The 17,396-nt window shown below is 40.4% G+C and overlaps 1 protein-coding gene across 1 annotated transcript; it reads right to left on the bottom strand.

Moving 5' to 3' along the window:
- Positions 1-597: 597 nt before the first annotated feature.
- Positions 598-2,641, bottom strand: LOC109212828 (7-deoxyloganetin glucosyltransferase-like). Its single transcript, XM_019376513.1, has 2 exons — positions 2,037-2,641; positions 598-1,693 (listed from the first exon to the last, which is right to left on the bottom strand). The coding sequence occupies exons 1-2, from the start codon at positions 2,554-2,556 to the stop codon at positions 759-761; spliced, it is 1,455 nt and encodes a 484-aa protein (XP_019232058.1). The 5' UTR covers positions 2,557-2,641; the 3' UTR covers positions 598-758.
- Between the last annotated feature and the right edge of the window lie 14,755 nt (positions 2,642-17,396).

Genomic DNA, 17,396 nt, shown 5'->3' with positions numbered 1-17,396 from the left:
ATAAATGCCGATGCACCTACCCTATTCTGTTGAAAACTATTCTATATAAATAGTTGAAAACACTTTTAAAATATGTATATGTAGATTGCACTTATTATTACGAAATAATTGCACTAGCAGATAAGACCATTCCTATCTGCGAAAGACAAGTTGTTTGTCTCCAGCAATAAAGTAGAGAAAGGGATAATAAATATGAAGTCACAAATACTTGGACTTACGAAAGAGTGGTATGCTCGAGGAACATGAAATGTTATCCCACGGTTACGTAATTATTTATCATTATCAATTTAATTATTGATGAGACCAAATCCTTGTATAATTTTTATGTTTTATTTATTTAAGAAGAATCAAGAATGTACGTATATGATTGACTAGAATAGAGCTGTAACAAATTAAACATTAGCGTGGGCGTTGTATATTCTGGGAATGGTGCCATGATACAAGCTGTATGCTATGAATACTGATGCACCAACCGTATTCTGTTCAAAACTACTCTATATACAAATTTGAAAAGTCTTACTTTGCACGTATTATTACGAAAGAATAATAAATTTAATGGTACTTCACGTTCACTTTCGTAAAATCTTAGTGACAGGCGACTGGTGACCAAACGACATTAAGCAAGAAATATTATTTGCATCCAGCTTTACACTATGACAATGCAAAACGAAAGTAAGAAGGGAAAGAAGTATGAAAAACTCTTACAAGAACATGCACAAGAATGAAAATTAAGGAACATTAAATTCAAACACCATTTTTCATTTGGACGAAAGAAGAATATCATTGACCACCTTCTCAATGTTCACGTAAGATGACCCTGAATGTTCTTTAGCAGATGCTTCAGCCAATTCCTTCCATTCCATTGCCTTTTTCTTCATCTTTTTGCCTTTTTCCCCAACCATCAATTCCCTTACAAGGCTTTCCACTTCATCCCTCTTCACATCACTATCAATCTCCATTCCAACATCCCATTTAGTGACAGAAAACCAACAATTTGTTTGTTGTTCAGCGAAAAATGGCCAGCATATCAAAGGCACCCCACTGCTTGTACTTTCGAGCGTAGAATTCCATCCACTATGAGTCAAGAAACCTCCTATTGCAGGGTGACTAAGTACTTCTTCTTGTGGACACCAACTCGCAAGCATACCTCTGTTCTTCGTTTCTTCCACAAATTCGGGTGGAAGAATCGATGCATCACCTGAAACAATATCAGGTCTTATGATCCATAAAAAGGTTTGCTGGCTGTTTGCAAGTCCCCAAGCAAATTCAATAAGTTGATTAGGAGTCATAACAGTAATGCTTCCAAAGTTAACATAAACAACAGAGTTTGGTTCTTTGGTATCAAGCCATTGTATACACTCAGGTTCCTCTTTCCAAAGACTGGATCTAAGTCCCTTCAAATTTTCATCATCAACATGTTTCACTAGAAAATGCAAGGGCCCTATGGGGTACACTGGAGGAAGAAGATTTCGGAGCGATTCAAGAACTTCAGCCTCTAGAGATTCAAATGTGTTGAGGATAATTGCAGAAGCCTTTCTTGCTCTCTCTGTTTCTTGGAGTATAAATTTGATCATGAAATCATCTGGATTTGTCGTTCTCAAGAAACTTGGAAGATCCCTTAAACGTACGTCTTTCATGCCTGGTATAAAATCCAATGTTGTCTCTAGGTATCCATTTGTCAAGTCAGTCGCATCTATAATTTCCCAAAAAGAGAAAAAGTTAAAACACGTGCACATCCAATAATGGGAATTAGCTATATACATCAAGAATAAAAAATAAAAGAAAGTCTCAAAATTAATATCTTTCCATCTGCCTAAATTATTACAGACAGAGTTATTTGGTATCGGCAGTAGATGAAAGTAGCACATACACGATGTAATAACTAAATATATCAAGATCCGATAAATCATTAAAGCATAACAACAGCGAGTTCAAGATCTAAGAGTTAATGACTCAAAAGTAATACATTGTAATCTTGTACACATAGTTCAAGCAAAAAGGGAGCCGCCTATATATGACGGAGAATGTATTTGTACCTTTAAGTGGAGCGTAGCCTTTTTCAATAACCTTGTCGTAATGCATGTAACCTAAGAAACCACAAGCACTAGTGGTCCAAAACAGAACTTCAGGGACTCCCAATTCTTGTGCAGCAGCTAGGGTGAAGCTCATGACACCATCCGAGACGATGCACGAGACGGGTGGCACGTTAGATGTGTTAGTATCATTGAGCTTGGCAAGAAGATCCCTAAAGGGACCCAAGCAAGTATTGGCTGTAGATTCACACAAAGAAGGTATATCTTGTGTGGCATCTGCATCACATGGCGGAAGTCCATCAGGAATGGTCTCAAAACGGAAAGAAGAAAGACCCTTGAGAGAATCAGGGCCGCGAGATTTAAGGAGACGTTTATGGTTAAATTCAGTGTTGACAAAAGTTATGTGAAAGCCTTTGTGATGAAGGATTTTGGCTAGCTTTAACATAGGGTTGATATGGCCTTGGGCAGGATATGGTATGCAAACTGCATGTGGCTTTGTTAATTCAGCACCAATGGAACCCATTCTGAATTTCTTTCTCTCTCTCTAAATGTCTCGAAAGGGAAAGGAAAGATCTGGATGATTTTGGCAAGAAGGATTGAAGAAATGCAGATATTTATAGATGGAAAAAAGAAGTCAAAACCGTCAAAGAAAGTGCCAAAAAGAGATCACGCCAGACTGCTACAAAATGGGAAAATTCAAAGTTAGATTTGGGTTGGCTGGAACGCCGGTTTCGAGGTCAAAAATGACTTACTGCGGTATATTATACTAGTATTCATTATTACTCCAATTTCTCCACGAAATCTGTCATGCAATGCATCATTGGTTCGAGTTGAAATCCTGTAGAAGTGGTGATGATGATGGTAATGATAATAATGATAATATTGTTCTTTGTGTGACGTAATTTGACTTTATAGAATTTGACAAAAAAAATATTTGAACTTAATATATCATAATGTTTTTGTGGCTATAAAATATTATAAAATTTACTGTTTTAATATGTTTCATAATATTTGTATTATTATAAAAGCTTTTTAATTAAGAATAAAATTGAAACATCCTTCGTATTAATTTATATGATGTACTTTTCTTATTAATCTGGTAAAAAAAGACTGATATATTTTGTATTTTAGTAATAATTTAACTTTAAACTTTCTATTTTGCATGTTTTACCATTAATGAGAAGCTTTTATAACCATACAAACGTCATGACATCACAAAGCTTTTACCTTTCTAGCTTTTAAGACCACACAAGTTTCAAAAGTCTTATTTTCTTTAACTCTGTACCGAGTCAAACTACCTCACATAAATTGAAATAGATGGAGTATAAATCGCTACATAAAAATGTATCATTCTTCTTGGAATAATCGAATTGAGAAAAGTATATATAATAACTTTAACTTTTATACACTTACAAAATAAAATATTTTTATACTATCAGGTCACTCGAAAAATAATTATATATTACTACCCATAATTAGAGAGATGTGTGGCCTTAAAAAACAAGTTATATGATATGTAAATTAAATACGCGTGTAAAAAATCTTTACACGTCCATATTAAGTTTATAAATTCATATATAATATGTATATCCTGATCTCAAGGTAATATGGTCGATCGATCGATTTACAGTACGATTGTATAGTTGTTAATTGCATAAATGAATATATCGATGCCCACTAAATCTATTAAAAAAGCCTTGAAGATAAGCTGGTGATGTGCACAGATTATCTGTATCATTATACATAATAATATAGCCATAACCGTTCAATCTATTAAAATGATAGTTTATATGACTCCACTAAACTATATAGAGACCAGGTTCTCTATGAGTTTCCACTGAGAAGCTAATAAAACAGTAAGTAAATAAGACAGGGGTTTTTACGTGGAAAAATCCCTGCTCAAGGGGACAAAAAACCACGACCTACACTGGTAGGATTTCAACTTCACTATGAACAACTTTTAGATTACAACCTATGCAATCTAGGAATTAAACTCTTAATCTCTCACTAACTTGTAATACACCTATTACAAAGACTTCAACTCATGACTAACTCTAGTCACGGCACAAACACTAAGGGTTAATGGTTTTACAAGGGGGTTCCTAAGCAAAGCTTCTAGAAAATCAAATTAGGAATTACAATGAAGAACAATTATAAAGTTACAACTCAACTAAGGACAACAACATACTAGATTTAGTAACTGGTCCGTAGTAGTGTTAAACTTTGTTCTTGATGCACTTGAGAATTGAATGCTTGATCTGTGAACGGTTGGAGTGCTCGAATGCTCAAGTTGATTCTCAAGTGTTCAAGTAATGTTTTGTTGTAATACTCTAGTTAATATAACTTGGATGACATCACTTGAATGATGTAATCACTTGGTAGGTCAAATGAGAAGTGACTGCAGAACCTGCAATGCACTGTTTCTGTGTACAGTGCAGGCAGTCACTTTCTAGCTGTAGTCAGTTGACTTCATACTGCTGTCAGGGAAACACAAGGGTATCAGGTCCCTGCGTTGATTCTCTATCTTCTGAAGTCTTAGCAGTTCTCATTAGCTGGAATACGTTGATTTGAGTTGTGTACCAAATGAGTCAGGTTCCTTATCTGGTTCTTTGACAATAAGTTTGTTAGATTATCAAAACACAAAGCTAAGACATTGTAAACCCATCAATTTCCCCCTTTTTGATGATGACAAACTTAGAAATTGAAAACGCATGTTTAGAGCAAAATTAACCAGATGAAGTGACATGAACTTCACAAGTTCCCCCTGACTTTATACTTCCCCCTTAAACGGATCCCTGTTTTCCAAATTATACACATGAAGCAACAGGAACTAGAACTAGTCCCCCCTGACGTTATACTTCCCCATTTTGGCATCATTAAAAATACACAAACGGGCAATCAGCATAAAGAAGTCTAGCCTAGCTAACTCATGCCACATATGTGCACACAACATGATTGAAAAGAGAAGCAGAGACACAGAAGCATTAAACAGCAAAAAGAGGATAGTTTTTATAAAACGTATGCCTTTGCTATATAGCAAAGGAATAAATTGGATTGATTTCAGCGGGAGCAGTACAAGAACTTCCCATCCATACCAAAAAAGAAACAAAAAACAAACAATAACTACCAATGTCAACAACACAAAATTAATCCAGAAACTGGTCACTGAAGGGGCTGCCTAAGGGACACTAGGAGGAGAGGGCTCGAATGCTGCAGCAAGGGTGTTGAGAACTAGATCTACTCGAGCATTTGCCGACGTTTTCTCGGTGAGGAGAGGGCTCGAACCTGCAATGCACTGTTTTGAGCATTGATGAGCTGAGAGATTGTCGAAGTGCTGCCAATTCCTCCATTATTTTCCACACACTCACATTCCTCCAAAGTTGTTTGAGAGAAGGTCTGCTTCTTGGTCCCTACTTTGAACTGTCCCAATGGCACGTTGAAGAACTTAAAGACGGGCGTAAGAAGAAACCCATATGGAAGACCATGGTTGCCATCTTTGAAAGTCGCCACCTTCTGCATATGCTTAATCATGATGGCAGGCAAGTTTACAGCTTTAAATCCATCCAATGCTTCCATCAGATATAGTTCAGATTTAGAAGTAATGGACCTTCTCTTAGTATAGGGTAGAAGAACCTTGTTCACCAGCTCGAACAATAACTGATAAACGGGAAGCAAGGCTTTCTTGTGAACCCGTTCCCCCTGCTGGGCGGCACCTTCCTTCACAATAGCATTCCGGAAATTTGACCCGCAGACATTCTTCACAAAAGATTTACCAGAAGTAGGGACCTTAAGAATGTCCCCAAGCAGAGCAACATCAAACACAATATCCACCCCATTAACTAAAGCACAAATATGGTCAGTGTCAACAGGAAAGAGGTCGGCATAGAAGCTTTGGACCTCATCCTCATAGACCTTGGGCGCATCCATTGTGAACAGATGTCCCCAGTTCTGAAACTCGACCATCTCAATTACTTGTCTCATGCCGGCCATGTCAAAAATTGCTGGGTCAAAAGTGCGACCTTACAAGACCTTTTGGTGCCTCAATCGTTCTGTAGCAGACATACTCTCACCTTTCACTCTCTTTGAAGAACCAGGTTCCGTCACAGTTTCCAACATTCTCTTTCCAGACCTCACACTCGATTTTCCTTGTCCACTGGACTTGTCCAACACATCCTCATCAGAAAATAATTGTTCACTCACATCTTTTAGCTTTCTACCACCTTTTGCTGATCTTGAACTAGGGTGGTGACGCCTTCCACTGAAGCAGATTGCTTCTTCTTCTGGGACTTTTTAACCAAGGAACTGGGTTCCTCTATTGCTTCCTCATCAACTTCTATCACAGGAATATCCTTGTCACATACTACTTCTCCATTTTTCACCAACCTCTTCTTTTTCTTCTTATTGTTCCTTTTGCTATTTTGTAGTGCAGACTCATAAGCCTCTTTTGCTTGCGACCTAGTAGTAGGTCGCTTAGCAGAGGACTCAGGGATGGCTACTGCCCTTCTTCTGACAATAAAGGCATCCAGAGGAACATTGTCTTCATCTTCTTCATCACTTGACCTCATCTCAGGAACCAATATTTCCAAGGGCTCAACAACAAAGTGTGGAGAGGGAGCAGGGGCGAAACTGAACTGGGAAGAGGATCCTTGATATTTTTCCTCTGGAGAGGGATCAGGTCCTTCACACAATCCCAGTAGTTCCTGCCGGTGCTGAGTTTTAAAAAAGCACTAGAGCTCCTTCTTCCATTGACCCCTGTGTCTCATTCCTTTGAGACTCAGGCATACCAGAGACCACCTCATACACTATTCCATCAGCAGATAACCAGTACATTTTTGACAGCCTCTTTCTCTAGAGACTCCATGGTTACCACAAACTTAGAAGTAGGAACAACTATAGACAGATCAATACTCACCTCTGAGACCTCAACTGACTGCGGAATCTTACGCTGTTCTCCACCCTTACTTTGGTCAGTGAGAATCTCAGACGATAGGAATGAAGGATTATCGAAGGTTGGAGTTTCTGAGTTCCCAACCTTTTGAAACGGAGAGAGGTCTGAAAGAGTCGAACTAGAAGGATTCTGAGAATCGGGGTTGGAAGTGTCTTCACCAATGGTGGTTGAGACATGGATGATGAGAGACGGCTTTTCAGAGACAGATGAATCAAGGGTTTCCTCTGGTGTTTTCTCAGCTAAGGAGGGAATCATTGATTGATTTTCAGCCATGGCAAGGATGAAGTAGGAATTTTGGAGAAGGACTGAAAAGGGACATGTGGTCGTTCAAAAAGAAGAGAGGGTTTTAATGGGAGAAGAGATAGTTATGAGGGAGAGAGAAAGTAACCGGTTCAGAAACGTTGGTAGATATGTGGGGAGTTGCAACGTTTCAGAGGGAGATGAAAGGATTTCAAATGAAAAGACGTGACATACAGGGTCTCAAAAGGTAGGTGACATGGAAATCATTTTTTTTTTGCATCTTTTTAAGATATGTATGAGAATGCACAAGACTACTAACCTATGGTACAAGAACTAGGTTCTTGACCAGTCTTTGAAAATTTTCAATCCTCTTTTACCATCCATGCAGTGCATCTACAGCTTCTATAATCATCATGCGTGTCTACCTGCAATGGTATTGAAGTGAGTTAAACTTGGCTGGAAAACACTCTAGCTAATGTTACCTGAAAGTGACATTCATAGCCAACTGATGGGAATCAGGTTCTCAATTTGGCTTTATTAGCCCCAGCTCCAGCCCATTTCTCTCAAAATGTTCTCCGCTCAGTGCATTGGTGAAGATATCTCCAATTTGGTCTTCTGTACTACAAAACTTCATGCAGATAAGCCCTTTCTCCACACTGTCTCTCAAAAAATGATGTCTCACATCAATGTGCTTGGTTCTTTTGTGTTGAACCGGATTCTTGGCCATGTTGAGTGCACTGGTGTTGTCACATAGGAGAGTCACACAGTCACTGTACACACCAAAATCTTCCAATTTCTGTTTGATCCATAAAAGCTGGCACAGCAGGAAGCTGCAACAACCAATTCTGCTTCAGCTGTTGAGAGAGCTACTGAGTTTTGCTTCCTTGTGTCCCATGAGATGAGACATGATCCTAGGAAGTGAGCCATTCTAGAAGTACTTTTCCTGTCCACAAGATAACCTGCATAATCAGCATCAGCATACCCAACAAGATTAAAATTGTCACCTGAAGGGTAGTACAGGACCAGTTCCTGTGTTCCCTTAAGATATCTCAAAATTCTTTTGGCAGCCTTCAGATGAGATTTCTTGGGATATGACTGAAACCTTGCCCATAGCCCTACACTGAAAACTATATCAGGTCTGTTGGCAGTGAGGTAGAGAAGAGACCCAATAATCCCTCTAAACAGGGTTTGATTCACAGGAGAGCCAGATTTATCCCTGTTGATAGATCTTAAATATTCTTGCCTTATGTTTTGATGATCTAACAAACTTTCTGACAAGAACCAGTTAGGGAACCTGAACTACCTTGGATTGCTGCAAACTCCAACGGACTCCAGTAAAAGATGAATTGCTACACTTATAGGAGCTAGGAACCAGCCAAGGACCTAATGCTCTTGTGGTTCCTATATAGCAGCACAAGTCATTTGGACACAGCTGGAACTGAAGTGACTGGCGACACTGTTTCTGCCACACTGCACCACACTGTCAGCCCACTCATTCTCTAACCAAACAAAGTACTCACATTATTTCAAGTGATGTGACCAGATGTACCAAAGGGGTTTTTATACAAAACATCACTGAATGATTTCAGTTTCATTCATTCAAGCCTTTAGCAAAAATAGAAAAGATCAATCTCTCAAGTTTGAAGAACAAGGTTGAACACTACTGTGGACCAGTTCCAAAACGATTCATTATTGCTGTCTAGTTGAGTTGTAACCTTGTTATTGCAGTTACAATATCTCCTAAATTGCTTACTTAGAAGTTTACTGATTAGGAACTCTCTTGTAAATCCTTAGACTCGTTGAGTTTAGGTTGTGGCTAGATTTAGTCATAAAGAAAAGTCTATGTAATTGTAGTATTGCAAAGTGGCTTGTGGTGATAGCACCACAAGTTAGAAAAAGCCTTTATAACTAGGATAGTCACAAAGTGGCTTGTGGTAAAGGTGCCACAAGTTAATTTGAAGTCTTTACAATCAGAAGCATTGTAAAGTGGCTTGTAATAGGTAAGATTACAAGTTAGTGAAGTTAAAAGCCTACAGGGTAGGTCGTGGTTTTTTGATCCCCTTGTGCGGGATTTTTCCACGTAAAAATCCTCTGCCTCATTTACTTACTACCTTACTAAGTGCTCTCAACAGAAACTTGTAGAGGATCAGGTACTCTAAGATTTGTTGGAGCCATACAAGCTAACAATTGGTATCAGAGCGGGTTCCTCCTATCAGGTTAACACCTAGGAAGGATCCTCATGACGGCTCCACTAAATTTTGAAGAAGGAAAATCCATATACTGCCCACCCAAGTTTGATGGGAAACACTATTGGTGGTGGAAAGCTAGAATGCATGATTTCATCATGGCCGAGGATTGCAAGCTTCGGGATGTTATCTGCGATGGTCCATTTGTTCCAATCAAGGTACAAAATGAATTTCCGTTTTCAACAAAAATGACCACCGATGAATATACTGAAGCAGACAAAGAAGCGATGGAGAAGAATTTTCGTGCCAAGAAAATCCTAGTAGATGGATTGGAACCTAAAGAGTACGACAGAATCTCTACATGCGACACTGCTAAGGAAATATGGGAGGCTTTGCAAATAGCTTATGAGGGAACTATACAAGTAAAACTAGAAAAATCTGGTACTGATGATAGTTCTACGATGGCTGTTGAAGGCGAGGAGATTGGATATGACTCAACGCTTGCTTTGATGGATCAATCAGATGATGATGAAGTCAATGGCAACAAAGAGGTAACCTTCAGGGATGTTCAGAGAAATCTGAAATCCTATTCTCCAAAAAAAACTCATGTGTTTAGCTGATGTTTTAATTACTGCCTTTTGTAATCTTGCAGAGGATAGGGATTCCTTGTTCTTAGAACTAGAAGAATCTGAACATATTAGAAAAGACTTAATTGCTGCAATCACTGATCAATCGAAAGCCATTGAAATTCTTAGAAAAGAAAAGAGTGATCTCTTGGCAGAAACTTCTGACCAAAGGGAACCAATAGCAAAGCTTTTGACTGAGTCAAAACCTGAAAGCTCTGAAAGAGGAAAGGAGATAGTGAGTTATGGAATATTCTAGGCTTGAAGATGAGGTGAAGGCCTTGAGATGTACGATGAGTGCTGACATTGAGAAAAGCGAGCTCCTCCAATTCAATTTAGAAAAAGTAATGAATGATCTTGAAAAGTCTCTAAAGTGGACCTGGTCCGTAAAAGCTACCACGGCCTTGCTCACTAATGTCTGTGAAAAAGGGCGGACAGTAGGGTTCCCAAGGAAAAAAGATCCTTACAACCCTTATAGTAAGAACGCCACTGCATCTGATAACTGGCCTCGTACCCAATGTGGGAACACTGGGCACTCCATGGAAAGTGTCCAGGCCAACAATCAGTCTGTACCAAGAGATAAAGTGGCTGCTGAAACTGTGACCACAAAAGAGGGACTAGGTTCCGCTCACAGAAAATGCACTTTACCTGCATGGACTAAGAGAGCTCTTATTCATCCTCTTGGTTACTACAAGGGACCCAAACTTGTTTGGGTTCCTAAAACTAACTCCTAATTTTCTTGTGCAGGGAACAGTGAAGGGAAGCGGTCAACAATGGTACATGGATAGTGGATGTTCGAAACACATGACTGGGAACACCACAGACTTTCTTTCACTAAAGCCCTGCAAGGAGGGAGTGTATCCTTTGGCAATGGCAAAAAGGGGTACATTCTTGGAGTTGGAAAAGTTGGAAAGTCACTCACTCACTCTATTGAAAATGTGTACTACGTCAATGGACTTAAGTACAGTCTCCTGAGCGTTTCTCAAATTTGTGATAAGGGAAACAAGGTGGAGTTCTTGTCCAAAATATGTACAGTCACTGACCTTGTGACTGGTGAAATAGCTCTGGTGGCCAAAAGATACAAGAACATCTATGTTGCTGACCTTGAATCCTTACAAAATGGTGATCTGAGTTGTCTGAAGGCTGTTGACGATGATGCTGAACTTTGGCACAGAAGATTGGGACATGCAAGTTTTTCTCTTTTGAACAAACTAATTCAGAAGGACCTGGTCCATGGTCAGCCTGTGTCACAATTCAAGGCTCAAACGGTTTATGATGCCTGTGCCAGAGGAAAACATGTGAAGTCCTCCTTTAAGTCAAAAAGAGATGTGAGCACCTCAAAGCCGCTCGAGCTCCTGCATATGGATCTGTGTGGACCTATGAAGGTGCAAAGCAGAGGAGGAAAGAGATACATTTTTGTGATTGTGGATGACTATTTCAGATTCACATGGACATTCTCAGAACAAAAGATGAAACTTTTGAGGTATTTGTAGGCTTTGTGAAGAAAATCCAGGTAAAGATGGAGTCTAGAGTTGTCTGTATAAGATCAGATCATGGAACAGAATTTGACAATGTCAAATTTGATGAATTCTGCAATGAAAATGGAATCACTCACAACTTCTCAGCTCCCAGAACTCCCCAGCAAAATGGAGTAGTAGAAAGGAAGAACAGAACTTTGGAGGAAATGGCAAGAACAATGCTGATTGACAGTGGACTTACAAAAAAATTTTGGGCTGAAGCTGTCAACACTGCCTGCTATTTAGTGAACAGGTGTATGATCAGATCACTTCTGAATAAGACACCTTACGAATTGTTGAATGGAAGAAAACCCAAGCTGACTCATCTTAGAACATTTGGATGCAAATGCTATGTTCTCAACAATGGAAAGGATCAGCTTGGTAAATTCGATGCCAAGAGTGATGAAGGAATATTCCTTGGGTACTCTTCTCAAAGCAAGGCTTACAAGATATATAACAAGCGGACTCAATGTGTTGAGGAGAGTGTACATGTTATCTTTGATGAATCTTATCCATCATGTGAGAAGAGTGCTGAGGAAGATCAAGATGGAGAACCCTCACTTGTTCCTGGTGAAGTCATTAACATGACAAACGGAAAGACAAACATGATGAGTCAAGTAAAAGAGCCAAATGAAGACAATGCTGCCTCATCATCAACAGAACCAAGAACCTCAATCACGACCACAGAAGCTGAAGAAAGGGTGGTTGATGCAGTTCAGGGAACTCCACTAGCACCTGAAAGAAGGATAGAGGAAGACCAGCCAAACATACTTCCATCCTCTCAGAGTGAACCTCAGGTGTCTAATTGGAGACACCAAAGCTCTCACCCTATAGACAACATCATCACTCCTCTAGACTCTGGAGTAAAAACCAGGCCAAGAGCCAGAAATTCACTCGCCCTCTCAGCGTTTCTCTCCCAGATAGAACCCAAAAACATCAAGGAAGCTTTGAAAGATGTAGACTGGATTACCATGCAAGAAGAACTACACCAATTTGAGAGAAACAGTGTGTGGCACCTGGTACCCAGACCCCCAGATAGAACCATTATAGGAACCAGGTAGGTTTTCAGAAACAAGCTTGATGAACATGGAATTACCACAAGAAACAAGGTGAGGCTAGTTGTCCAAGGCTACAATCAGGAGGAAGGGATTGACTATGATGAAACGTTTGCTCCAGTGGCCCGGATGGAAGCTATCAGAATTCTAATCGCTTTTGCATCTCATATGGAATTCACCCTGTTCCAAATGGATGTCAAAAGTGCATTTTTGAATGGAATCCTTAAGGAAGAAGTCTATGTAAAGCAACCCCCAGGGTTTGAATGTCATGAGCACCCTGAATATGTGTTCAAGCTGGACAAAGCTCTGTACAGACTAAAGCAGGCTCCTCGAGCTTGGTATGAAAGACTGTCAAAATTTCTCTTAGAAAATGGTTTTAAGAGAGGGAAAATTGACAATACTCTTTTCTTAAAGAAACGAGGAAGGAACCTACTCATTGTTCAGGTTTATGTTGATGATATCATTTTTGGGACAACGGCTGACTCGCTGTGCGAAGAGTTTGCAAAACTTATGGGAAGTGAATTTGAAATGAGCATGATGGGAGAATTAAATTTCTTCCTGGGTCTTCAAGTAAAACAGTCTTCAAAGAGTACTTCCATTTGTCAGCAAAAATACATTACGGAACTTCTGAAGAGGTTTGACATAGAAGCATCGAAGGTGATAGACACTCCCATTGCAACTGCCACTCGACTGGACATGGATAAAGCTGGAACTCATGTGAATCAAACTATGTATAGAGGCATCATTGGGTCTCTCCTCTATCTCACTGCCAGTCGACCTAATATTTTTTTCAACGTGGGGCTATGTGCAAGGTTTCAATCAAATCCTAAGGAGTCTCACTTGAAGGCAGCTAAAAAAAATACTAAGATATCTCAAAGGAACGCAGGACCTGGTGCTATACTATCCATCAGGTGACAATTTTAATCTAATTGGGTATGCTGATGCAGACTATGCAGGTTATCTTGTGGATAGAAAAAGCACTTCTGGGATGGCTCACTTCTTAGGATCATGTCTTATCTCTTGGGGTACAAGGAAGAAAAATTCAGTGGCTCTTTCAACAGCTGAGGCTGAATATGTAGCTGCAGCATCCTGCTGTGCTCAACTTCTGTGGATCAAGCAGCAACTGGAGGATTTTGGAGTTCTCACTGAGAGTGTGCCCCTCCTATGTGACAACACTAGCGCACTTAACATGGCAAAGAATCCAGTTCAACATAAAAGGACCAAACATATTGATGTGAGGCATCATTTTCTAAGAGACAATGTGGAGAAAGGGTTGATATGCATGAAGTTCTGCAGCACAGAAGATCAAATTGCAGACATTTTCACCAAGGCACTAAGTAGGGAACAGTTTGAAAGAAACATAGTAAAGCTGGGACTTTTGAGGCCAAATTGAGGACCAGATTCCTTTTGAGTTGGCTCGTGTTATTATGAAATAATGGGTTCAAAGTGTTTTCTGGCCCTGTCTAACTCACTTCAATACCTTTGTAGGTAAACACGCATGACGAGCATAGAAGCAGTAGATGCAGTACATGACTGATAAAAGAGAATTGATTTTTTTTAAAAAAAAGGGGGAGCATGAAGACGGAAATGTGTCTCAAGAACCAGGTTCTTGTACAAAAGGTTAGTAGTTCTGTGCATCCTTTAATTCACGTCTTAAAAGGTACAAAATACAGCTGCCCTCTCATCAACTTTTCAGATCCGCCTGTCACGTCTCTTCAATTCAAACGTTCCATCTCCCTCTGAAACATCACAATTTTCCACACCCAACCGCCGTTTTAGAACCGGTGCCTATTCTTCTCCCTTCATAATTATCCTCTCTATTTAAAAACCCTCTCTTCTTCCCCTCTTCAGCATAAGCCCTTTTCTAACTTCACCCAAAAAGGGAAAGAATCTTCACATCACCTCTCTCATGGCCGAAAAAAGTTCAAATCTCTCTGCATCATCTGTACCCCCCTCCGACCCGTCTATGGGGATTCTCGGCGTCTCTGAGTCAATGTCACCCTTTATCATCCGTACCTCTACAGTCACCTCTTCCCTAGCCTTCCAACCTCCTTCCAACTAGAAAACTACTGTTTTGTTCTCCCCGTCTTCTGTTGCCCACACCAGTCAAACCTTAAGTGTGGAACAAGGTCAGATTACTGAGATCACGAAGGACTCCGCCATTGGTACAGTTGACTCCTTGGTCATGGCAGCACCGGTTGTTGAAGAAAAGATGGTGTTTGTGGTATCCGCTGATGGGGTATTGCATGAGGTCATTTCCCAAAACCACGCATCACAAAGTGTAAGGGACGAAGAGACCATTGTGGGAGATGTAGTAGCATACATTACTGGGGGTTCACATGAAGAACCTGATCCATCTCAGGAAAACCCAGGTCAGGAGTCTCAACCCCAGGATACTGTTGTTCCTGCTTTTGATGCTGTGCCTCTGGAAATTCAAGGACCAGAGATGCACTCTAGTGATGACGAAGACCTAGACAATGTGGCCCTTGACACATTCATTAGTAAGCGACGCCATGTTTCGACTCCTGAGTCTGAACTCAAACGACCCACCACCAGGCTCCAAGTCAAAGTGGCCTACGGTTCTACTCTCCAAAAGAGCAAGAAAAGTAGTAAGGAGAAAAGAAGAACGCTGGTGAAGGATGGTATACCTGTAGGTAATGAAGCTATCCCCGTTTTTGAGGTGGAAGAAGAAACTCCTGAGGACCCGGTTCCCTTGTAAGGCGGTCCTCGAAAAAGGTTGAGTCTGTTTCTCTGGAGAAAGGGTCTATTTCCAAGTCTAAGATGCAGAAGATAGTGAGTGATGAGAATATTCATGTCAAGTCCAAAGGGAAAAGTAAAGTCAGTGGAGAAAAACATAGGAAACGCAAATATGAAACAGTTGAAGAACCTAGTTCTGAAAAGAAAGCACGAAGTAAGGTCTGCCTGGGCTCTGAGCGATTGAGGCACCAGAAAGTTCTGCTGGGGCATACGTTTGACCCCACCATCTTAGAAATGGCCGGGATGCGTCAACTCCTAGAAATGTTGGAGTTTTAACAGTGGATGCATCTTTTCTACGTGGATGCTCCCAAAGTGTATGAGGAGGAGGTCTAGAGTTTCTTTGCTAGCTTGTTTTCGGTAGATACTGACCATGTTTGTGCCTTGATAAATGGTGTGGACATTGTATTTGATGTGAAAGTGCTTGAAATTTTGTAAGTTCCTACAGTTGGAGTGAAGAATGTTCGAGATGTTTGCCAGTACAACTTCCGAAATGCAGTGGTGAAAGATAATTCCAATCAGAAAGGGGACCAAATTCACAAGAAAGCACTGCTTCCTGTCTACCAGTTGTTGTTTGAGCTGGTTAACAAAGTCCTGTTGCCTCGAGCAGAACGATGATCTGTCACTTCCAAATCTGATTTATTCTTAATGGAGCAATTGGATGGTTTCCACCCTGTGAGTTTGCCTGCCATAATGATTGAGCATATGCAGAAAGTGGCTGATTTCAAGGACGGTAATCACGGGCTTCCCTACGGATTACTCACGCGAGTGTTCAAACACTTTGGGGTTCCTTTAGGAACATGTATGTAGGGACCCGTAAACAGACATTCTCTCAGACAACCTTGGAAGAGTGTGAGTGTATTGAGAAATATGGGGGTGTAGGAAGCACTTCAACTGTGTCTCAGCTCATCAATTCCCAGAACAGTGCAGCTGAGAAGATACGTCGATTGAAGGCCAGAAACGCTATCCTGGAAGGCCAACAAGCTCGAGCGATTCCCATGTCGAATGATGAGGTGATTCGCTTGACCTAAGAAAATGCTGACCTCAGGGCGCAAGTTGAGAGCCTGAAGGCTGAACTGCTCACCGAGCAAAAGTCGGGAAACGCCCGAATAGACCTTGTTCTCCAAACACTTGCTGCAGCTTCCAAGCCTTTTCCTCCTAGTGCCCCCTAAGATTCCCTTCAGTGACCAGTTTTCTGGATATTTCTTTTCTGTTGATGTTTGGTGGTTGTTTTTGTTCTTTTTTTTGTGTGTATGGTTGGGATGTACTACTGCTACTGCTCCCGTGAACAATTCCAATGTTGTTTCTTCCTTTTTCAAAGGAAGGGGCGCATTAAAAATTTATTAATATGCATTCTCTTTTATTTTGTCTAGTGCTTCTTCTTTGTCTTCTATTTTTCCTCATGTTTGTGTGTACATATGTGGCATGGGTTAGCTTCGCTGGACTTCTTTGCACTTTTATTCTTTTTAATGATGCCAAAAGGGGGAAAAACAAGAAAGACTAATATAGGACTCAGGGGGAACCACAATGGGGGAACTGGTTCTTGTGTAACTGAAGGCATCGTCTCAGGGGGAACTCTTTAATACTGCTGCTCTCTGATGCCTTAATTCTGACCTTATAACTGTTTATGTTTGTCATCATCAAAAAGGGGGAAACTGATAGATCTTAAATATTCTTATCTTATGTTTTGATGATCTAACAAACTTTTTGACAAGAACCAGTTAGGGAACCTGATCTACCTTGGATTGCTGCAAACTCCAACGGACTCCAGTAAAAGATGAATCGCTACACTTATAGGATCTAGGAACCAGACAAGGACCTGATGCTCTTGTGGTTCCTATATAGCAGCACAAGTTATTTGGACACAGCTGGAACTAAAGTGACTGGCGGCACTGTTTCTGCCACACTGCACCACACTATCAGCCCACTCATTCTCTAACCAAACAAAGTACTCACATCATTTCAAGTGATGTGACCAAGATGTACCAAAGGGGTTTTTATACAAAACATCACTGAATGGTTTCAGTTTCATTGAAACAA

The sequence above is a fragment of the Nicotiana attenuata genome, unplaced genomic scaffold (genome assembly GCF_001879085.1).
Source record: "Nicotiana attenuata strain UT unplaced genomic scaffold, NIATTr2, whole genome shotgun sequence".
NCBI classification, from domain to species: Eukaryota; Viridiplantae; Streptophyta; class Magnoliopsida; order Solanales; family Solanaceae; genus Nicotiana; species Nicotiana attenuata.
The sequence above is the reverse complement of the archived record's forward strand: the minus strand, read 5'-3'. Positions and strand labels throughout refer to the sequence as shown.

Excerpts from the sequence above, each read along its gene's own strand:
- LOC109212828 (XM_019376513.1), bottom strand. The coding sequence starts at position 2,556 with ATGGGTTCCATTGGTGCTGAATTAACAAAGCCACATGCAGTTTGCATA. Across the intron at positions 1,694-2,036 it reads AGGCTACGCTCCACTTAAAG|ATGCGACTGACTTGACAAAT; the intron begins GTACAAATACAT and ends GGGAAATTATAG.